Genomic DNA, 25,398 nt, shown 5'->3' on the forward strand with positions numbered 1-25,398 from the left:
ATCGTGCAGTTGGGTATCATCCACGTTAAACAGTGAATCCCAACTGCCTTATAGTAAGGTATAACGCTAGATGTCTTTATCTACGAGATGACAGCACCACATGGACTTTATGCTCCACCTCAGCATGCGCTCACTTTAATTTATGGACCTGTACTGCAAGTTCGTTATAACATGACGACGTATGGAGCAATTGATAACACAGGCTCCATCAGAGGCATAACACAGAAGTGTTACAATGATTGACTCTGCTGCAACGGGTTCAGCCTTTTCACTGTCTTAAACCTCACCTAAGAACTGGAGAGTTTATTGTAAGATTTAGGAACCTGTACTGTGTTCGAACGGTAGGAAACGCTTCAGGGACATAAACGGCATAATATGCAAGAAGCAAAGTCTCCAGATGGCAGTGTTTTTACATCGTCACCCTAACTGTTAACACTAAGCTCGCACAGTGAGCTCTCTCTTAGAAGTTTGCCTTCCACTGCAGAGCTAATTATTTTGAAGTGAAAAATTACTAACCACATGTGATATCATGTGTTTGTATGTAGATAAATATCAGTGCGGAACCTTTTCTTTTCAATCAAGTCCCATAATGCACTGAGGCAGAACATATAGAATTGTTTACCACAACAAGTGGAGATACTACTACAACCCCCCCCCCCCCCCCCCTGTTTACGCCATAGGTATCCGACTACGTCTGTTCGATTCATAGCATCAAATAGTTGCCTCGATACATTGCTGAAAAAAATCCAAGATTGGTGATCTTTTGCATTAGTTCGAAATTTAGCGCGAACTTCAATGCGAGATGCTTATAATAGTTTCCACAACGAAGCTTTGTCTCGAAACCTGGCAGAAAATCGAAAGAGATTTTGGTCGTACGTCAAGTACACTACCGACAAGAGACAATCATTGCCTTCTTTGTGCGACAGGAATGGAAATATTATCAATAACAGTGCTCTCAAAGCACAGTTACTAAACACAGCATTCCGAAATTTCTTCACCAAAGAAGACGAAGTAAATACTCCGGAATTCGAATCAGAATCAGCAACGTAGATGTAGATATCCTCGGAATACTGAAGCAGCTTAAATAGCTCAAAAAAAGCAAGTCTTCCAGTCCAGACTGTATACCAGTTAGCCTCCTTTCAGAGTACACTGACACAATAGCTACGTACCTAACAATCATATACAACCGACCGTTCACTCGACGAAAGATCCGTACCCAAGGACTGGAAGCTTTCGCAGGTCACACCAATATTGAAGAAAGGCAGTAAGACTAATAGACTAAATTACAGGCCCATATCATTAACGTCGATATGCAGCAAGATTTAGGAACACACATTGTATTCGAAAATTATGAATTACCTCGAAAAAAAAAAAAAAAACGGCCTGTTGACACGATGTCGACACGGATTTCGGAAACATCGTCCTTGTGAAACACATCTAATTCTTTAATCACACGAAGTGTTGAGTGCTATTTCAGATTGATTCCGTATTTCTAGATTTCCAGAAGGCTTTCGACACTGTACCACACAAGTGGCTTATAGTGAAAGTGTGTGCATATCGAATATCGTCTCAGTTATTTGACATGATTCGTGGTTTCCTGCCAGAGAGGTCACAGTTCGTAGCAATTGACGGAAAGTCATCGAGCAAAACAGAAGTGATTTCTGGCGTTCCCCAAGGTGGTGTTACAGTCCCTTTGCTGTTCTTGATCTAAATAAACGATTCAGGAGACGATCTGAACAGCCGTCTTAGGTTGTTTGTAGATGACGCTGTCTTTTATCGGCTAGTAAGGTCATCAGAAGATCAAAACAAATTTGCAAAACGTCTTAGAAAAGATATCTGAATGGTGAGAAAATTGGAATTTGAATCTAAATAATGGAAACTGTGAGGTAATTCACACGAGAGTAAAAACGAATCAATTAAGCTTTGGTTACACGATAAACCAGTCTAATCTAAAGGCCGTAAATTCGACTAAATACGTAGGAATTACAGTCACGAACAAATTAAACTGGAAAAAACTCGTAGAAAATGTTGTGGGGAAGGCAAAGCAAAGACTGCGTTTTATTGGCCGGACACTTAGGAAATGTGACAGACTGCCTAAACTGTGCTTACCCGTCCCCTTTTAGAATACTGCTGCACAGTGTGGGAACTTTACCAGATAGAACTGATGGAGTAGATCGAGAAAGTTCAAAGAAGGGAAGCACATTTTGTACCATCGCAAAATAGTTGAGAGAGTGTCCCTGAAATGATACAGGATTTGGGGTGGGAAACTTTAAAACAAAAGCGTTTTTCGTTGCGGCGGAATGTTGTCACGAAATTCCATCACCAATTTTCTTCTGAGAATGCCAAAATATTTTGTTGACGCCTACCAACAGAGGGAGAAATGATCATCAAAATGAAATAAGGAAAATTAGAGCTACCACCGAAATATATAGGTGTTGGTTTTTTCTGCATGTTGGGCGAGATTGGAATATTAAAGATTTATTATGAAGGTGGTTCTATGAGATCTCTACCCGGCGCATGTGATTTGCAGAGTACCCTTGTGGATGTAGAGGTACATGTAGAGTATGCCTCAAAAACCGACGTCGAATATGATGCGATGACTGCTTATGCCACCCGGGGAGATAGCAGATGTAATGTAATGATAATAGTTTCAGAGTTCTCTGCCAAGAGACAGCTTAGTGGCGTAGCTACCATCGCGCAATATGTATCTCCAATTTAATAGGGAATGCTCACAGCATGAAGGCTCAGTTTGGAGGAAACGTGTAAAGCAAGTAGGCAGCCACGTCAAGAAGACGCACTCATGCTTCCTCCATTGAACCGAGCGACTTTCAATGTGGGCAAAGTATTGCCTTCCGAATGGTGAGATGGTCCTTTCGGAGAACTGCCGCACAAGTCGGACGTGCTGTGTCAGTTGTGCAGCAGTGGTGAACATTCTAACATCCGTAGACGAGGTTCTGGACATCCATGGTGCACAGACGTCAGGATCATCGTACTGTAAGGGCAGCAAATGCAGATCGTACAGCCACAGAAGGACCGATAATAGGGCTTGTGAGCAGCACAGACGCAGCCGGCATCGTTTCCCGTAAGGGCATCAATGGCAGATAGTACTGCTACGACAACACAGATAACAGGGCTTTTGAGACCGGACGCCTCAAGACGAATGATTGCGAACTGATTATTAGCATAATTACTACGGGTACACACACCTTTATCCCATCATCCACTCACGCCACACCATTTACGTGCACGGCTCGACTGGTGCCGTCAAAGGATCACTTGGGAGATGTAATGACGCACCGTGGTCTTCAGAGGTGAAAGCACATTCTGCCTGCACGCAAATGATAGTTGTTTCCAAGTACGACGTAGACCTGACGATCGCTGTTTGGTAGAGTGCATTCGTCCTAGACGCAATGGCCCCATCCCTTTCAGTCAGGGTTACGACAAGCGACAGCCCTCGATCACCTTTGGTGTTTCTAGAGGGGACCTAACAAGCGCTCTGTACCTGCAGAATTATGTTACACCCGTTCTTTTTGTTTTCCTGTAAAAGGAACGTGATGTATTGTTCCAGCAGGATAATGCTCGCCCATGCACTGCCTGTGAATCTGAAAAATCTGTAAGATTCGCTGGATACCAAAGTCAGCACCTGCATTTCCACCCGTGGAGACTACGCTACGAACTATTATTGGTGTTTCAGCATGGGTCGATACGTGGTACCACAAGGCCGCTACTTCTGATGTTGATTTATAACATATTCGTAACATATTCAATTCTTCTACTCCATATGCACTGCTGCCACAATAAATCTTGAGTGAATTGGAAATCTTTAAAAGGGTGTATTAATTTTTTCCGGCAGTGTGTTACCGATAGACAAATTGTGGTATAATGGATGTTTACAACAAACATACTTCTTAAACTCTTCTATGCTTAAAGCAAGCGTCTCTTCACTTGAGTACATGTGCCCTAGACGTATATACAGGGCGTTTCAAAAAGAAAGAGCAGATTTCAAACATTTATTTCTCAAAAACTACAAATGATAGAAACACAATTCAAACGTTTCTTGTCAGAGAAAGGTTCAAAGTTTTTCAATGGTCCGCGCAGAAGTTCCATGCAAATCCGCAGTGGCGCTGGCGTTTGTTTGTAGGAAAATGGCGACGACACCACAGGAACGATCATTTTGTGTGCTGCAATTTGCAAAGTTAGAGTCCATTGTTGGTGTGCAACGTGCATTCCGCCGTCAATTCAACAAACAGCCGCCTCGTCATAAGCAAATTTATGAGTGGCATCACAGATTCGTAGAAGATGGTTGCATCTGCAAGCGAAAAAGCACGGGTCGTCCACGCACATCGGATGAAAATGTCGAGCGTGTCCGTGCAGCTTACGAAAGGAGCCCTAGAAAATCCACGGCACGGGCAAGTCACGAACTAAACATGTCTAAAACAACGGTATGGCGCGTTCTGAGTAACCGTCTGCACATGAAGCCGTACAAACTGCAGTTATTGCAAGCATTGCGTCCTGACGACCACAACAAAAGGTTCGAATTTTCAACTGCAATTCTACAGGACATGGAAGAGGACAATTTTGCCGAACGATTAATTTTTTCAGATGAATCAACGTTTCACATTTCTGGTAAAGTTAATCGGCATAACGTACGAATTTGGGCGAGTGAAACTCCGAGGGACGTTATTCAACATGAAAGAGACTCACCAAAGGTTAACGTCTTTTGTGCAATTTCGGTAAACAAAGTTTATGGACCTTTCTTTTTCATGGAGAAAACTATCACAGGAACCATTTACCTGGACATGTTAGAAAACTGGGTATTTCCTCAACTTCAGGAAGATTCAAATCACTTCATCTTCATGCAAGATGGCGCCCCACCACACTTCTCTGAACCTGTACGACGGTACCTAAATAACACCATTCCAGGACGGTGGATTGGAAGAGCAGGAGCACAAGATCAATGTCATCGTCTGTGGCCTCCCAGGTCACCAGACCTTACTCCCTGCGATTTTTATTTGTGGGGGTACATAAAGGACTGTGTTTATGTCCCACCTATGCCCGCTACTCTTCAAGAGGTACGACATCGAATTGTTGCGGCCGTGAATTCGGTAACTAAAGACCAGTTGCGTCGTGTGTGGCAAGAAATGAGATACCGGTTTGATATTTGTCGTGTAACAAATGGTGCTCATATTGAGGTACAGTTTTGATATTTGTTGTGTAACATTTGGTACTCATATTGAGTGAAGGACCGTTGGAATTGTGTTTCTATCATTTGTAGTTTTTGAGAAATAAATGTTTGAAATCTGCTCTTTCTTTTTGAAACGCCCTGTACAGACAGCAAAGGGAAGACAGAGTTCCTGCGTTCTTTCGAGTACTGTCACATTTACGTTTGATGTTTGTGATGCTTGTGATGTGCTTTGTTATCCTGTAGGCACTGGCAAATGTTATTTCTTCGTTACCAGTATATAGAATATCTGTTTTGTACGTTCCTGTAGAGCATTCCGGCTGGCTGCATGCACTGTGCTAGGTCCGCGAAATGCATTGCAAGTGTCACATGATTCAGTATCCTAATACTGAGTGATCATATAAAATTAGGTGATTTGTGTTCAGCGGCAGTGGTGGCAGTAAAACAACACGACATACAAATTAATCACAGCGGTCGCATATCGTCTAGTGAGACTGAGCAGTGTAGTCGCCACTAAGAACTCAGATGAGTGTACGAATAGTTTCGAACAATATGCAGAATGTGTCAAAATGAATGATACGATGTAGGTTGATGTTCTCCTTATTTGCACTGGTGTACAGTACTACACTTGCAGGAAGAGGGCAGTTGACAGACATCCATCAGCATTTACCGAATATTACAACCGCCACTCCCATGTGTTGGGACTCCCGATACCGAGCTTGAAGGTGCCTTTGATATTACAAGATGCCTTCCAGCATACCCTGTGTTGTGTTGACTCTCACAGTCCCAGTCACACATCAGTCTGGGTAGCTATCACACACATGTGCTTGGCACCTGTGGTATCTGATACATGCAGACACACGCCTTTTAGGAGTGCCCAGTGAGTACAGTATTGTGCTTCCGTGCGAAGAGAGAAAAACATCATTCCATAGCCTGCATCTGTAGAAGCCATATACATATATTTTGATATATTCTGCATTGTACTAAAGAGAATCCAGGCATTAATATGAGTCAATTGATGATTATACTGCCTAATTTTATTCAGTGTCTGTGTCTCCATAATAAAACACCCCTGAGACATGCATCCATGACTGAACGAAGAGACATTCTCACTGACGATTAGAGCTGTAGAAATATTACGAAATAATTTAATATTCTGCAACTATGCACTGAAGTTGGCTGTTTGTGACGCATGAAAATTTTGGCCCTACCAGGACTCGAAGCAACACTTCCCGCATACCAGGAGCGGTCGCCTTAGCCACTCTGGCTATCCAAGGACGCCTCATGATTAATATAAACTTTCATGTATCTCAGCCCTTATGCTCGCTAATTCATGATTCATACACATGAAGACAAGTATTATATCGTCAGCTTAACACATGCAGAAATGGGTACCCCATTTACGGTTACGATGTCTTTTTTTTCAGTATCTTCCGTAACTATTCAAGATCTGTATCCTTCAGTTATGCAAGCGTGCGAGTTTACTATTAAATTATACACACACCGTAATGTCAAAGTAGCTTGCGTTAATATTCGCTGTCATTTTGTGGACTAATACAATAGACTGTAATGTCGACGTATCTTAGGTCAATATTTACAACTATTTTCTGATGCTGTTGTTATTGGCCGTCTCACTACATCATACAGACATCGATTCATAACTGAAATAATAATGAAGTTAATTTGTTAACAAGTACCAGCATCCCACAGCAGGTTTCTGGCAGCACTTAACTCAGGCCGGGACCATTAAAATGCTTGTACCTGAGGTCAAGCATGCAGCTAAATTACCTCACTACATAGGTGTTTATAACATATAAAAGAAGCGGGCATACAAACAAGCGTGAAAAATATATTCTTCAGATGTCTGAATACTGATCACGGACATCAAAAACGCTGCAAATAGAATAGGTTTTGCTTCGCTGAGCAATGGTGTAGTTAAGTTTAGACTTTCAGTTGTACAGATACTAAAAGAGACTGAAGTGGGGCGCAATGTAAAATCTACTTCTGTGTAACTTACGTTTACTGACTGGGGTAGAAAAGTTGTTGGCTGCTACGTGAGAGAAAAATGATTTAATAATTTTGAAAAATCCGATACACCCGCAATTAGAGGATCATTATCGTTGGATTCGTTGGTCACACTACACAAAAGGGATTTACTTTGGCGATGGAGGTAAGAAGAGGTTACTTCCTAGAACCATATCTCACGATTATGGTTAGTTTTACGAAAAAAAAACTCTCTCGCTTTATATCGGTATGGAGGAGGCCGGCGGTTTCTCTAATGAGCTGCCCTGGAGAAAACTACACTTCCTTTTGTTTTGACGGTGAAATCGGGAAGTTAAAGACTGCAAGCTCTTAAATATGGTGAGAATACTCAATTTTTAAATTACTATTAAAATTGTGTACACAGATTTTTTCACTTGAATGCTTATTATTAAATGGTGGACAGACATGCTCCCATCTGTCCAAGCTCTATTCAACACTAAAAAATTAAGGATACCAGAATGTGACAAAACAAGTTCAACCTTAACATATGTACTGTTCTTCTACGGAGATCAGAATACTCCATCTGTCACCGAAATTATTTATTGTAAGTCTTCATTAGACAGCATCTTCCAGTCAATTACGACTGATAACTCCTTAGACAAACTGTCAAACAGCGATACTGACATGGACAGGTATCAATTCGTCCTTTCTGATTCAGCATTTGATGAATACGCCACAGAAGTCACACACAGCATATGTGATTTTTGTGACGTGACAACATTCTGTGAGCGTTACATAAATCAGACAGACATTTCCGAGTGCACAAGATGCAGTTTGTTTATAAATGTTTTTACTACTGACAAACCTTTCTATAAGCTGCTATACTTTATGCTCTAACATGCCGAATTGGCGTGAGCTTCCAACTCACAATGAACACGTTTATTAACAAAAATTTTGAAGACCTGAAGATGACGGCAACGTGAGACGAGACCGGTTGCTGGGAGGAAAGAAATATTAATACGATCTTGGCTTTAAACGGTAATGCAAAAGACGTTTAAATCCGACCAGAAATGTCAAAAACCAATTAATGAGAGAAAGCCATTATCATGGAATAGCAAATAATGCACACATTTCAAGGCTTTCGGACTGTGTTAGCAAAATCAGCTGCAACTCAGATGGAAGTAAAGTCCGTTAAATACCACTGAACAGGAAACTTACTCTCAAATTAAAACTATGTGCCGAACCGAGACTCGAACTCGGGACCTTTGCCTTTCGCGGGCAAGTGCTCTGTAAAGTTTGGAAGGCAGGAGACGAGGTACTGCCGGAAGTAAGGCTGTGAGGACGGGGTGTGAGTCGTGCTTGGGTAGCTGAGTTGGTAGAGCACTTGGCCGCGAAATGCAACGGTTCCGAGTTCGAGTCTCGCTCCGGCACACAGTTTTAATCTGCCAGGAAGTTTCATATCAGCGCACACTCCGCTGGAGAGTGAAAATCCCATTCCAGCACTGAACAGATTGAACTATACGTTTCAGGCACTTCCGCAGTCCAATTACCTAGCAACTGGCAGTGTTCTGAAAGGTGCGCACCAAGTATAGTCCTATTTTTGATGCATCAGCGGCTGTCCCAAGTGGCAACTATTGCTGCAGTTTTCGTTTGGTCTCTACCCGTGACCGGACGGTCCTTCGCTTGATGTATGTCGGCTCTCTTTGCCTCCTGTCCGTACATTTCATAAGCGGCGATGGCGATGTCGTGCACTCGTTCACGCACTGCTCTGTGAAAGCGCCCGCCCAGATTGTCCGCTGGGAGTCCAGACTGTGCTCTTGTTACCAGCGGGGAAATTCCTGCTCGACGGCCAGACAAGAGACTCCAGCACCGGAGCACAGTACGTCTGAAAAAGGCCAAGAATTAGCCACGCCTGCAAAGGGCTCACATCTCGCCGCACACGCCCTCTATGACATCGCACACGAAGCAGTTGTTTGATAACTGTCAAAGAGCGTATCCACGTGCAGTATCAATAGGAGCCGACATGGCTCATTAGTATTTTTACTGCCAACCGTATACACAGTTATGGATAAGTATGACCCGTACTTTAGTGTTAACGGAACCACTTTTTGTTTTGATAAGGCTATGAAAAGCTTTTACATTGCAGCTTTATATTTGCACTCACCAGTATAATGGAAGCCTATTATACTAGAAGCGAAACGGTAGAAATGGTCTTCTGTTACGGTCTGATAAATGGAATCAAACGTCAGGCTTGCGTCCTGTTCTTTGAAAAATATCCAAAACGCGAAGCACCAGCAGCATAAGTATTCAACAACCTTTTCCAACGATTAGAAGCCTCTGGCTCCATAGCTCCAACGACGACGGATCGTAGCAGACCTTGTAGCGGGACCTTCAATTTCGCCGCGCTACACTCGTTCCCTCAGGTATAAATTATACCGTCGCAGCTGTACGAGCGCTAGACGGCAGAGAAAATATATAAGAAAATGAAGGTACTAAAATTGTAACTTTTTTTGTTTTTCTACCCGCTTTTGTCTTTGAGAGCGGAAGCTTAACTTACTTATTAGCTAGTCGTGGTCGGATTAAGATGAAAAAACTCATTGATGTGCAGACGTATTGTGGAAGTTAGTATGAAATTCGGAGGATGGAAGTAGCAACGTAAAATAAATGGCATTCAATACCAAGATGGTTTCGATTTGTATAAATGAGTGATTCCTGGACGATTGCAAAATTTCGAAGCAGCTACGACGTTTACGCACAAATGAAACAGGATATTTTTGGAGAACAAGACCTGGACGCCGCACGAGAGAAGACATGTTAACATGGTAAAATTTGAACTCTTATCTACGCCATTTCCCCCTGTTAATCACATTTTGTTGTTCTTTGTTCTCTTTCAAATAATTTTTGTATTGGAAATTGGTTTGACGTTTGCTCAGAAACGCCACATGGACCACCCAAACAATAGCTTTTCCGAATCACGAAGACCGATAACTTTTCTGTAATACGAAGTTCGACTTGCATTTCATTCTTTCCCTTTTCACCGTCATTAACGATTTTAAAAACCCCTTTGTATTCACGATTTCTTCCCACATTTTCAACCTTTTCTTTTCTTCCCTTTTTCTTTTTTATTAACCATTCGTACTCCTGTTGTGGAGGGGTATTACAACAATTGGAGGAATATCCTTGAACTAAAGAACGTAGAGATTCAGCACTACTACTATCTCGATTTGTCATCCCGTAGACTAAGCGATTCTGGATCAACAGCATATTCAAGCAGTTCGTTCACAAAATCAGGCCACCAAAACGCAAATCTGCCAAAGGCTGTGGCAAAGGTGTAGGTGAAAACTTACTTCTCACTACAGGATACTGTTAACAGACGAGGCTGATATAATTTGAGAAGAGAATGTCAATTTTCAGAAACAACATCTGTGGCATAATGCAAAACCGCATGCAGTTGGAAGATCAGTGCCGATCTTCAGTTGATGTAAGGGTGGAAATTATTGGTGACACACTGAAAGGATATTACAAGCAACCAAATAGGTTGACTGCTTCAAGGTCTCTCTAGTTCCTATCAGTCATTCCAACAACGGCTAGAAAAATGATTCATGCATGATTCAGCAGTATTAGATTTCCACCAAAATGTCCAAGACCTCACACGGACATTTAGTGTGCAACAGATTGAATGGGAAGGTCTAGTACGTTGGCCAGCTCGTTCTCCAATCTTAATCTACTGGAATATTGGTTGTGGGGATACGTGAATCTTTGGTGTACGCAAGCTTCATTAACAGAACGGTGCCTTACTACGAATGGACACCGTGTTGAGCACATCCTTTAGCGATGACACAAATGCAGGTCGTATGTAAATGCAAGCACAATAAATTAGAAGCTCTGCTGTTTCACAGTAAACGGAAATGTGTTCTTCGTTTCTTTAGTGCATTCTGTAAGTCTGTTGCAATACCAAAGAGCCTGCCGTAGATGTGGTTCACGGTAGCAAAGATGAACAAGTGGTTATAGCTCTTAAGCTATGCATATTAGATCGCAAGGTCACTAGATTTTTATGTCGTGTTTTGATCCACTCTACCACCTCTCAAGATTTCAATTTTTTTAATGGTTCACAAAGGCTACCGATAAAATATCAGTTCACGTAGGGACATTTCCTGATTGTAGTTATAAAAGTGATGCGTAGTATCCGTCGGCTCAACCCCCAGAATTTTGTTTCGTTTACTGCCCCATATTTTATCTTTGTAACAATACTCCACTTAAAATATATGAACATACAGTGAAAATGCGCTGCTTGTGTTGTTCGATAACAAACACATTTCATTCACTCGTGGTATTTTCTGTTGACAACAGTAATGACCTGGTTACATTTAGCCTCAAACTAGTATTCATTATTATTCAGTGCTTTACCGCGTTCATTTCTCCGACAGTGTTACTTGGACGTTAACAGTGAAACACAGCAGTAGGAGTCATTCCACATGATATGCTTTTTCAGTGTTGTGAAGATATTTCCACAGAAGTAGAGGTTCCTGGGGTAACAAACCGAATACATCACATTAACACCATTACTCTGTAATGAACCGGAACTCTATCGACGTAATTTAGAAGGCATATCATTGCTGTAGTGCAAATACACACGCTAACTCCACTTCCGAAAATATGTTGGCATGTACTTTCATGTTCCATCAGCTGTCTGTTACCATATCGTGAAATTTGCTCCCTTGCCTAATATTAAATGTAGATAGGGCGAGGGGCCTAAATCTCTCATCTCAAGTTACTTTTCACTCGTTAAGGATACGTGTAAGCTGTTTTCAGCTAAACGAACAATAACGAGGTGTACAAAAGGTACAGCATATGTAAATCTAATAAAAAATAATTGGATTTTCATCTAAAATGATGTATTTTTCACATGATATTATGATAATTTTCTCACTAAACCACTCATTGTGGATATCAGAGTCTTTCATGGATATCTGTCCAAATAATGAACGTTGTGCCAGTCAGACAAAGGTTAACTGTCTCATATCCATGTCTGTTCCTGACTTTTTAATGACATGAAATTTTCTTTGGTACCAAACATATTCAGACCTTCTTAAGTCTAAAGAAAGAGCATGACACTGCCTCTTACCACGGCGACGCAGGATTTCTTGGAGCCGGCCGTTGTGGCCGAGCGGTTCTAGGCGCTCCAGTCCGGAACCGCGCTGCTGCTACGGACGCAGGTTCGAATCCTGCCTCGGGCATGGATGTGTGTGATGTCCTTAGATTAGTTAGGCTTAAGAAGTTCTAAGTTCTAGGGGACTGATGACCTCGGATGGCTTAGAGCCATTTGAACCATTTGACTCCTTGGATAGTACCGTAAACTTCCAGGTGGCGGCCCACTCACCGGTCGTAACAACAGCACAGAAACCGATGTATTAAATGTAATTTTACTCCCATGATTTCATATAGTTAATACGTAGATATTTGACAAACATCTGTTACACACATGCCTGTGTGGAAAAATTCTAGTAACCTTAAGGAAAAGTAACGAAGTTTCGTACGAAGAAACATTGGTGCCATAAAAATAAAAAAAGTGACACATTACTGTACGATGTTTAAAAAGAGGCAGTTGTGTACTATTGTAAAGCAGGATATTACTGGGATCGAAATGTGCTTAACTTGGCGTGTGTGACGCTTGCATACCTATCATTAAAATGTGCGTTAGTTAGTTTGTTGCTCTCTCGTATTGCGTTAAGGTATATTACGTTTCGCTGTTAGGCCAGAATATTATTGATAAATGCTACCAATGACCTTTTGTCAGTTGCTCGAATTACAGCTTCAGAAAACGCAATCACGTTTCACCAAAACTGCAGGGTACGTGGCTGTTGCTGAACAGTCTCCAGATTTGTAAGATAACTTCCCAGCTGAAATTGGTGCGATATTAACCGCGGGACTGCAGGCAGTACTGAAATTACGTGACACTCAGTAACATAATTACTGTGCGCTGCAGTTTCCGAAGTAGCATTGCAAACGCTGGAAATTTATTACTGAATCAATTTAATCGTACATGTAATTTTACCACTAGGAGCGGCATTGCTTTTATTTAATAGCGGATCAAAGCTGTTGCGGAGTCCATTTTGGGACTGATGCATAAGCGTGTTGTATTATTAGAACCGAATGTGGGCCATTAGACCACATATTTGAATGATGTTCGCCAACCAAAAAAGACTGACACGTAGTTCACGTTCTTTTCAAAACCCTGATTGTAATGTGGTCGCCACAATTATTTGAACAGCAAACAGGATAATTAGTTTCTCGATATCTGGACGCACAGGGTGAACTCGAATTTCGCCAGCAATATTTCGTAGGTTATTCAGGGATATTTACTGAGTATTATAGTGTAAATGGTACTTGATCTCCGGTCGCCCGTTACAATACGCCCTAATGTAAATAGTTTAGCATCCGCTGCTTCTCTCATTTGCATAGTAATTACAACAAAAATACTTTTATAAACATATATTAGGCCTACTGAAACAGTAATATTAAGAAGCTATTTCTTTTTGTATGCCGTTCGGACCAAGCAGATTGTTAAATAGCTTTCTCTGGTTTAGTTCACAAATTTGCAGTACCTTCTAAGCTCTTCACGGTAATTAAGACCATAGAAGAATAGTCAGCCGGCCGAAGTGGCCATGCGGTTAAAGGCGCTGCAGTCTGGAACCGCAAGACCGCTACGGTCGCAGGTTCGAATCCTGCCTCGGGCATGGATGTCTGTGATGTCCTTAGGTTAGTTAGGTTTAACTAGTTCTAAGTTCTAGGGGACTAATGACCTCAGCAGTTGAGTCACATAGTGCTCAGAGCCATTTGAACCAAGAATAGTCATCTGCAAATGAAATTCTGACTATGTAGCTATTCTGGTAGCTGCAGTCGGAGAATAGTCTGGCTGGCTGGCTTGGGCGATGATGAGTCAGAGAATCGATGAGAACAATTTCTTCTGTAGATAGAAATTATGATTTACCCAATTTGTTACAGCAGTTACCTTTCCTACTGTGAAAATATTTTCACAACAGCAAATAAGACCGCAACATGGACTATCCGAGAGTTCTTGTGGTGATATTTCCTTTGAAACTTTCGTCCCCTAACACATATTTCTTTACTTCTAACAGAGTAGTCAAATATCAGTTGCCGGCCGCGGTGGTCATGCGGTTGTAGGCGCTCAGTCCGGAACAGCGCGACTGCTACGGTCGCAGGTTCGAATCCTGCCTCGGGCATGGATGTGTGTGATGTCCTTAAGTTAGTTAGGTTTAAGTAGTTCTGAGTTCTAGGGGACTGATGACCGCAGGTGTTAAGTCCCATAGTGCTCAGAGCCATTTGAACCATATTCAAATATCAGTTTCCATGATTTAGCTTTAAAAATGTTTTAAGGTAACGAAATATTTTCATAAAAAATGTTATCCCCAGTTTTCTTACAGTTCATCTAACGACGTATATCTTGTCCTCAGTCTTGCACTGAGTGATGCACTGTTCTGTCTCAGGATTGTTGTACGTTAAAGGTGTTGATAAACACATACTGTCGAAGAGCTGACCGATATGCGCTTCGTGTGTGGTTTGACTAAGTGCAGTGGAAGAGAAGCACAACGAAGCATACGCCGAGCAGTTTCCGCAGTGACGTCACAATAGTTTAGCATGTACTTGGGCTTATACGAGTATCCAGATGTGTTGTACGCCTTGATGAAGCCATATTACAGTGAGATTAGACAGTCGGAGAAAGTTGTAGGGCTGTTGCAGAGTATGTGGTGTTCAGAAATAAATGTTAAAAAAACAAACCCGGTAGTAAGCAACGAAGTTATCCAATCAACTATTCAGCCATTGCCCGCGAAAATTCAAGCGGAATCACATACGGCGCCGCAAAACGTGTTCTTCATTCATTTTCCTGAAATCGAAAGAAGAGCGATACAAAAATAGGATATGAGACGGAAAGGATCGAACCCGAGCCACATGCTGAGCACCATCTTGCGCTATAATCTTTGCTTTGAGAACACCTGACACTAAGTATATCTGTCATGCCACTTGAATTTGCGTATCCAGCGACCTTATTGGCTAATTTCGAAGCTAAATATCTCGGAAGGCAAAGAATTTTTTCTTAAAAATGACAAGCCTCTCAAGCTGTTTCTGACCAGTCTATGTATCTCGAGGTGCGGCTTCAACCAATTTATAGCAGATAATATGGCTTTTTAATGACGTACATAACTAACTTTTTTTGCTTTTAGAAGCCAATAGATCGATTTCTCCCTAAGTGCAATAATGGACCTTTTTTCAGTGATATTGGAAAGAGGTTTCGAGGATGAGTTAAACATTACATGTGTGGAACTTTATCAAACAGAAGAGAGATAAAGCACCGCTAAATACTGTTCCGCCTTCAGTTGCAGATGCCCCTCAAACGCGAGTCCAATGATACCCAATGTAAGCAGACATGTAACTCTAAAATGCTTCATGTGTACGTCTTTGTTCCAGAAACAAGTCAGTCACTTCTGCTGTTGTAGCAATCTTACATCATCAATGGAGGGTGAACGTATGACAATGCTAGGCAATCGCCAGGAAAATCGACAAACAAACGCTGGCCTAAACACGAGACAGAAGTCCATGGGCAATACGTTTATTCGTGAAATTATTTAGACTCGAATATGACAGACTGTCAGGGCAGCGGGCGACTGTACACTGAAGACTTCCTCACCTTGTCTAGCTAACACAACCGGGTTTTGCAAACATTATAAATGATTTCAAGTAGTAAAAAGCGTTATGTATAAAATTCAACGAAGCAAAATGTAAAATAGATCTTATAATTAACATTTCAACAGCACTAAAACACAATCAACATGACGCTTGTGCGGCAAGGATCAACCATGACAGTGAAATGCCATTGCTACATGCTAAAGCACTTCATTCAACATTTTAGCGGCAGTGGCTTCGAAATTGGCTGCCGTGCTCTTAATAGTGTTCACTAAAACTGCAAACATTCCATGCAGATTTTACCTATCGATAAATTACAAATACCGGACAGATCAGTCTTCGCAATACGTATTCCTGGTCAGTAGCTTCTAACAGCAGTATCTCTGTCAGCAATAAATGTTGGGCACGTGACATATGGAATGTTTCATTCAAATGAGTCTGTACCTCGTATTACAAAACTTCTGCAAAGATAGATAGGTAGAATCTTAGATAAAAAGGTAAGGGGGAACCGAGGACATTAAAACTTCAATAAAACGAGTGAGAATCATATAGATTCCCATAAGTCTGAAAATACATTCATACGTTGCACTCTCATGAAGATACATACCTTAGTATGACATAGTTACAAATGTTCTCATTTTACACAGCTGTCTGGCCTGTACATAATATATCATGTACTGTATAAATTGAAGAACAGGTTGTAAAATATGGGGCTCATGCAGGCGTCATGCCATTAAAAAGACAAACAATGCAAATACATCCCTATTTGTGAACTATTAAATGTAGTCTTGGAAATCGGTTAAATGTGTTGGCTCTGATTCCCGCCTCTTGTGACTAGTACGGTGTTTGTTAATGACACGGGCAGGAAGCATGAACTTAGTTTGATGGCGTTTGATCCTATCCGTCACGTAGCGGGAAAATAATTGGAGTCAGTAATATGATAAGTTACAAATGGGGAAATAAAGAAAGTAAACTATTTTTATTTCAAAAGCATTCGCCGTAACTGTTAGCACATGTACGTCACCGTGAGGCAAGCCGGTCAGTTATATCACTAGAAAATGTTTGCGGTGTCCTACGGAACCATGATGTTATCCAGATGTGAACCTGCCCAGGGTTGTTTCGAGTACACTACCGGAGTTTCTCCGGGAAGCGATAAAATACCCTCCATACCGTCCAGATCTCTCCTCATACTGTTTTCATAGTACTGGAGTCCTGGAGAAAGATAATCGTCGCCGTCGATTTGCTTTGGACAAAGAATTGCAAACCTGGATACTACAACCATTGTTCCACAGACAACTACAACCACATCTCCATGAAGGCAATGATAGCCTTGTTTCACAGTAGGAAAAATATGTTAAATCCTGTAGTGATTACTTTTCAAATAATAAACAGGTTACTTACTTTTTACGGTTCCAAGCTTTAGCTGCTGAAAACGGAAACCTTGCAGGATCGCTTTGTGTCCGGCTGTCTGTCCGACTGTTAAAACCGTTTTTGTCAAGAATGGGTAGGCATATGTTGAAATTTATGTCACATACTGAGACCTATGGTCCGCTTGCGGTATAAAAATATTTAAGCTTCTAAGTCAATGCAGTCCATAGGTACGGCTACACTACTGGCCATTAAAATTGCTACAACAAGAAGAAATGCAGATGATAAACGGGTATTCATTAGACAAATATATTATACTAGAACTGACATGTGATTACATATTCAAGCAGTTTGGGTGCATTGATCCTGAGAAATCAGTACCCAGAGCAACCACCTCCGGCCTTATTAACGGCTTTGATACACCTGGGCATTGAGTCAAACAGAGCTTGGATGACGTGTACAGGTACAGCTCCCCATGCAGCTTCAACACGATACCACAGTTCATCAAGAGTAGTGGTTGGCGTGTTGTGGCGAGCCCGTTGCTCGGCCACCATTGACCAGACGTCTTCAGTTGGTGAGAGATCTGGAGAATGTGCTGGCATGGGTAGCAGTCGAACATTTTCTGTACCCAGAAAGGCCCGTACAGGACCTGAAACATGCGGTCGTGCATTATCATGCTGAAATGTTGGGTTTCGCAGGGATCGAATGAAGGGTTGAGCCACGGGTCGTAACACATCTGAAATGTAAAGTCCACTGTTCAAACTGCCGTCAATGCGAACAAGAGGTGACCGAGACGTATAACCAAACCATCACGCCGGGTGATACGCCAGTATGGTGATGACGAATACACGCTTCCAATGTGCGTTCACCGCGATGTGGCCATACACGGATGCTACCATCGTGATGCTGTAAACAGAACCTGGATTCATGCGAAAAAATGACGGTTTGCCATTCGTGCACCCAGGTTGGTCGTTGAGTACATCATCGCAGGCGCTCCTGTCTGTGATGCAGCGTCTCCGAGCTGATAGTCTATGCTGCTGCAAACGTCGTCGAACTGTTCGTGCAGATGGTTGTTGTCTTGCATACGTCCCCATCTGTTGACTCAGAGATCGAGAGGTGGCTGCACGATCCTTTACAACCATGCGGATAAGATGCCTATCATCTCGACTGCTAGTGATACGAGGCCGTTGGGATCCAGCAAGGCGTTCCCTATTACCCTCCTGAACCCACCGATTCCATATTCTGCTAACAGTCATTGGATCTCGACCAACGCGAGCAACAATGTCGCGATACAATAAACGGCAATCATGATAGGCTACAATCCGATCTTTATCAAATTCGGAAACGTGATGGTACGCATTTCTCCTCCTTACACGAGGCATCACAACAACGTTTCACCAGGAAACGCCGGTTAACTGCTGTTTGTGTATGAGATATCGGTTGGAAACATTCGTCATGTCAGCACGTTGTAGGTGTCTCCACCTGCGCCAACCTTGTATGAATGCTCTGAAAAGCTAATCATTAGCATATCACAGCATCTTCTTCCTGTCGGTTAAATTTCGCGTCTGTAGAACGTCATCTTCGTGGTGTAGCTATTTTAATGGCCCGTGGTGTGTTTACGACACATTTTTTGACACTCGAAAACCGACGCCTCAAAATGTATCGTTTACCTCCCGTTGCCCTAGAATCATGAAATTTGGCAAAAAGGAATGTTTGACAGTACAAAGAAAGGATAAAATTGGTAAACTGTAAATCTGTAACAATCATCACAGGAAAAAATGTATCCTTGTCATTTCTTATCTGACTGTGTCTATTCGTCCATCTATTGAGGCCTATTTTTGGCAGGAACGGGTAGACTTATCATGTTGAAATTTACGCCACACACGAAGGACTATAGGTTCTCGGCGGTGTAAGAAATGTAAGCGTTTAAGTCGATGCAAACAGAAGCTACGTCCAATTGGGTCACATATTTTGGTAGTGGCAAACTGACTCGTCAGAAACTACGGGGTACTTCCTATTCGACTAGTATCAATAAATTTGGTAAGTAGCAAGGTTTCACAACAAAACCGAAGGCGAAATCCGAAAACTGAAAATTTATAACTTAATCACATGAAAAATCGGTTAACATGAAAAATATTTCCATGTCATTTCTTATTCGACGTCGAACTTGAAATTAAAACAATCAATAGTTATATGTTCAGGCTAACGGAGCACCAATGGTAAAAGTTAAACATTAAAACTTAAATGTCCATATGAAGCGCTTCGGAATTTATCCGTCATCAGATATCCAGGAGCGATTACTGCACGCAGATATTTCGTTTGAAGTTGTATGTAAAACAAACATTCGCAGAATAGTTCGCAGAATAGTTCGCAGAATAGTCTGCGAATGTTGAAACGCTAAATCTGCGTGCAGTAATCGTTCCTGGTCTTCTGATAATTCATAAATTGTGACACACTTCATATGAGCAATAAAGTCATTCCTTGCCTGATATTTAACCTATGAAAGCATCGCAAAAGCTTACTGTGGCTACAGAGAAACCGAAACTTGAAATGTGTCATGAGACATCTTGATCTTTAACATATCTCGTTGTCCTCCTCTTCGCCTCAGTTTTCATCACAGGTCACTTTAGTTCCAATTAATATGGTGCCATACTTCCATAACATTTCCAGCAACACTTTCTTCTCCGTTCAGCCGTTCAGGAAGCTATGTTCCAGCTGAATCCAACGTCTCTTAAAGGATTTGCATATTGAGAAAACTTACGTCCAAGGGTTGTAATTTACGTGAATTAGTGGGGTGGTAAACAAAGAAAGAGTACACCACTTCCACTTGGAAGATCAAGCATTTGAAGATATTTGTATGAATAGAATGTAAATCGAGGATGAGGGCAGGTGAGTTTTTTGGGGTATTAGAATATTTAAAAAAGTTCTAAACCATTCTAGAAATAATTCAACTGTGAGCTACACCAGCTCTCTAGAGGCAAACCAATCTCGAACATGAGTTTATGGCCGGTCATGGGCCATCGAACATAGGCCGGTGTGAGGTCGAGCGTACACCATTAAGTTAAGTAGTGGTTTTGACTTTGTACATATGTACTGTTTGTGTTTTCCTTTCTTTCGTTTATAAATGTGTAGCTATTGTGTTCTTTTAATCATTGACAAAGGTCTTCTGAGGCACTTGTGGATTTTGTTGTTCTGAAGAAGGTGTAGTTATCTACGCCGAAACATAGGTTAACACTAAATCCTTTTTTCGCAAACGAGGCGGGTTTCTAGTTTTTTAATATATTAACCAACGATTGCTGACGCGCTGCGATGTTGAAGGTTCTTAAATTCGTACCAGCCGAGATATATTTTTTCCTCATCGCTGGAAAGATAAGCAATCCTGGCCTGTTTGTTTCAGATGCAGACATGCAGACGACTGCTGTAATTGTTTCTCCCCTTCCTGAAGGCGTTGCTGCTCCTAATTGCCTTTCCCTTAAGTGTTTTTATGATCATCTGACAAGCCGGTCAGCTTGCATTTATCAAATATGTCATTAACTAGAGAGTTAAACTGTGAAACTGTTACTTTATTGAATGCCATTTTCTGGCCTGTGAGTAGATAACGTAGTAAACCTAGTAATAAGTCCTTTAACGCTGTCCTGCCCTGGTGGAGAAGTTTCTTTATCGAACACGTGGTTTAAGCCATTTAATTAAGCTCGTTGATAGGCCAATGACCTGAAATCTGTCATCATTATACCAAAGAGACTGCTCTCCATTGATTTAAAGTACGCTACCAGCTCGTCTTCTTGTTCTGCAGAGAATACGTTTCAAGTTTTCCCATTTTATTTGCCAATTCTTTTGCCATCGTTATCCTCAGCTTTATGAAAGTATTTTCTGGATGTTGACTGGGTACGTTGGGTTCCTAAGATGCGTTTAAGAATCCTATTTACAAGATAAAATGGCTGAAACTACCATTTCCGGCGATTTAACAATCCATTGTTGTCCATCAGTCTTTCTAATGTAAGATCGCAGCAGCTGGAAAGCCAGTGGGAATAAAGAAATAAAGTATGTATCTAGAATGAAATTTTCACTCTACAGCGGAGTGTGCGCTGATATGAAACTTCCTGGCAGATTAAAACTGTGTGCTGGACCGAGACTCGAACTCGCGACCTTTGCCTTTCGCGGGCAAGTGCTCTACCAACTTAGCTACCCAAGCAGTACTCACGCCCCGTCCTCACAGCTTTACTTCTGCCAGTACCTCGTCTCTGTAAAGTTTGGAAGTTTCAATAAAGTATGTAGTCTGAAACACCAAAAAATTATCTGGCAGAATGTGACGTTATCTCTTTTTGCCCCATTCTGTTTCTGGTTAGCAATTTTTGTGGGACGTAAACTACCATTTCCTGCGATTTAACATCCCACTGTTGTCCATCAGTCTTTCTAATGTAAGATCGCAGCAGCTGGAATGCCAGCGGGAATAAAGAAATAAAGTATGTAGTCTGAAACATCAAAAAATTATCTGGCATAATGGGACGCTATCTCTTTCTGCCCCATTCTGTTTCTGGTTAGAAATTTTTGTGGGACGTAATAACTGACGGACTCAAACGTATAATATACCTAACGTATAGCGATTGACATGCAGTATAGGATTATATGGCATTTAAAAGTGTAAACGTAATAATTAATGGCATAAATTCCGTTGAAGTTAAAGAACATATATCAAAACAAAACTGCAGATATAAATGACAAACGTTCACTTTCAAGTAGCACTTCAGACTACGTCAAAATGGGTGCCACACCTTTACTTCCATTCAGAGACGTAGCTCTCAATCTATGCCAGTGTAAGACAGACAGACAGGTAACGGCAGATCGCTCCTGTTGCAGTGAGACCGCTGTGGGCCAGCATCATGGGCGAGCGCATTCCCCTGTCGGCGGGCCGCCCGCACGACGTCCAGTGCCGCAGTGCGGGATCGCGGCCGCCAGCCAACATCACCTGGTGGATCGACAACGCCGGCATCGATGCCCTCACGCACAAGGTAGGCCCAGCTGGTCCACACTGTAGTTTGAGTAGAAACCAAAAATAATTAATTACATTGCGTTTTGTCCACAACTTAAACCTGTAGGATGCCTCACATATACTGGATGATCAAAAAGTCGGGATAAATTTGAAAACTTAATAGACCATGGAATAATGTAGATAGAGAGGTAAAAATTGACACACCTGCTTGGAATGAAATGGGGTTTTATTAGAACAAAAAAATACAAAGTTCACCACATGTCCGAGAGATGGCGCTGGACAGCAAAACGTCAGTAACTGCTACAGTGACGGATGAGAGGTACGCCGATATGTTACAGAATCGATCATCCCCAGCCTGGCTGATAAACACCTGCTGGAACGTACGATGTTTATGTAGGATGGCGCTCCCCCCCCCCCCCCCCCCCCCATATTGCTAGAAGCGTGAAAGATCTCCTGCGCGCGTCGTTTGGTGATGATCGTGTGCTCAGCCGCCACTTTCGTCATGCTTTGCCTCCCAGGTCCCCAGATCTCAGTCCGTGCGATTATTGGCTTGGGGGTTACCTGAAGTCGCAAGTGTATCGTGATCGACCGACATCTCTAGCGATGCTGAAAGACAACATCCGACGCCAATGCCTCACTATAACTCCGGACATGCTTTACAGTGCTGTTCACAACATTATTCCTCGACTACAGCTATTGTGAGGAATTATGGTGGACATATTGAGCATTTCCTGTAAGGAACATCATCTTTGCTTTGTCTTACTTTGTTATGCTGATTATTGCTATTCTGATCAGATCGGACATTTTTGAACTTTTGTATTTTTTTGGTTCTAATAAAACCCCATGTCATTCCAAGCATGTGTGTCAATTTGTACCTCTATATCTACATTATTCCGTGATTTATTCATTTTTCAAATTTATATTGACTTTTTGATCACCCGGTATATTTCCTTCGACATTTTGTGTGCTTCTCTAGGATTATGATATTCACCTAGATCATCTCGAGCCTCATATCGAACACCCCTTATTGCAAGCAGTTGTGCACTATAACGTAAAACTGCAGTTTTAGTTTGTTGAGGTGGAATGCATTTATACAGCAAGTGTAATCTTCTCATTCAGTCACTCAGTGACCATACAGGTACCGAAAAGGAAGATAACAGAGAGCAGGCCGAAATACAGAATTCCATCATTATGAATATGGGAATAGCAGATACTGAGATAACCTGTAGCAGAATAGAAAAAACAATCTCTTAGTAGTGGAAAGACTTCAGTATCTGTAGCCCGCATCTCGTGGTCGTGCGGTAGCGTTCTCGCTTCCCACGCCCGGGTTCCCGGGTTCTGTTCCCGGCGGGGTCAGGGATTTTCTCTGCCTCGTGATGGCTGGGTGTTGTGTGCTGTCCTTAGGTTAGTTAGGTTTAAGTAGTTCTAAGTTCTAGGGGGCTTATGACCACAGCAGTTGAGTCCCAAAGTGCTCAGAGCCATTTGCACCATTTTTTCAGTATCTGTAAGATTCTACAAAGATTATACGAAAGAATTGGCTCCCCATGTAGCAGCAATTTATCGCAGTTCGCTGGAGCAACGAAGGTTACTAGCGACTGCTTAGGCCATTCACGTTGTCAAGAAAGGTAATAGAGCAGATGCAAATAATTATTGGCTTACATCGTTGACGTCAGTTTTTTGTAGAATTAGGAATATGTTTTATGCTCAAGAATAACGACACTTTTGGAGAACAAAAGTCTTCTCTATAAAAGTAAACAGTGTTTCCGCAAGCAGAGATTTTGCGAAACTGAGCTCGCTCTGCTGCTTTATTATATAGTGCTGTAGACAACTGCTCTCATGATGGTGCCGTGTTCCTTCACTTCAGGAAGTCATTTGACACCGTCTCGCACTGGTGTCTAGCGAAAAAATGCGAGCTTACCAAGTACGGGACCAGAGTTCAGAACATCCTTGCAGGTAGAATTCAACAAGTCTGCCTCAGCGCCAAGAAAATCTACGTTTTTAAAGGTAGTGTTTTTGTACCGTTACGTGTACAACGTATATAAAATATATAGCAGAAAGGGACGGAAGCTCTTTAAGTCTGTTTTCAGATGAAGTCGTTGCCGATAAGAAAGTAACGATGGCATAAGATAGCATAGATTTGCAGAATTAAATGCAGGCTCTGGCAGTTAACCCTGGGCGTAAATACGTGTGACATATTGCACATACATAGGAAAAGAAATGCACTACTGTACAACTACACTATTAACGACAGATTGCTGGAATATGAAGGAGTAACTATCCAGAGCGATCATAGGCGTCCGTTGTGGCCGAGCGGTTCTAGGCGCTTCAGTCCGGAACCGAGCTGCTGCTACGGTTGCAGGTTCGAATCCTGCCTCGGGCATGGATGTGTGTGACGTCCTTAGGTTAGATAGGTTTAAGTAGTTCTAAGTCTAGGAGACTGAGGCCCCCAGATGTTAAGTCCCATAGTGCTCAGAGCCATTTGAACATTTTTAGAGCGACCATAAGGGCAATCATCACAGTAAACAGTCATTAGGAAAAATAGACGTCACAGATATTTGCAGGAAAGAGTAACAAGAACATGTAAACTCATCCACAAAAGAAATGGCTTAAAAGGCGCTTGTTCGACCGATTCTTGAATTATTGTTCTTGTTCATCAATGTGGGACCCTTACCAGGTAGAATTGATAGGTGAGATAGAATCCAACGAAGAGCGGCGTGTTTCGTCACAGGATCGTGTAGTCGGCTAGGGAGCGTAAGAGAGACGTTCTACTACTCCCAGTGGCTGACGCTATAACAGAGAAGTTTTGGATTACGGAGTGATTGACTATTCAAATTTCGAGAGAGTATTTTCCAGGAAGAGTCTCAATACTTCCTCCCGCAAAGTTTTTGCGAAATGACTACTGTAAAACATTGGAGAAATTAGAGCTAACATGGAGGTATATCTACAATCACGCTACGTGCACGCTGTTCGCGAGCGGAACATTGAAAAGCCAGCTGTAAGTCAAGAATCAGCCCGCCCGGTTAGCCGAGCGACCTAACGCACGGATTTCCGGTGTGGGAAGGAGCGCCTGGTCCCCGGCACGAATCCGCCCTGTGAACTTGTGTCGATGTCCGGTGAGCCGGCCAGTCTGTCTATGGTTTTTAGACGGTTTTCCATCTGCCTCGGCGAACGT

General features: G+C 42.1%; 1 protein-coding gene across 1 annotated transcript in view; it reads left to right on the forward strand.

Annotated features, from left to right (window-relative positions):
• The window catches only part of LOC126260506 (cell adhesion molecule 4-like), a 265,855-nt gene that overhangs the window by 15,627 nt on the left and 224,830 nt on the right, over positions 1 to 25,398 (forward strand). Inside the window, exon 2 of the mRNA XM_049957837.1 lies at positions 22,094 to 22,245. Within this exon, the coding sequence (XP_049813794.1) occupies positions 22,094 to 22,245 (152 nt within the window). The remainder of the gene's footprint in view (positions 1 to 22,093; positions 22,246 to 25,398) is intronic.

This window comes from Schistocerca nitens, chromosome 5 (genome assembly GCF_023898315.1).
Source record: "Schistocerca nitens isolate TAMUIC-IGC-003100 chromosome 5, iqSchNite1.1, whole genome shotgun sequence".
In the NCBI taxonomy this organism is placed as follows: Eukaryota; Metazoa; Arthropoda; class Insecta; order Orthoptera; family Acrididae; genus Schistocerca; species Schistocerca nitens.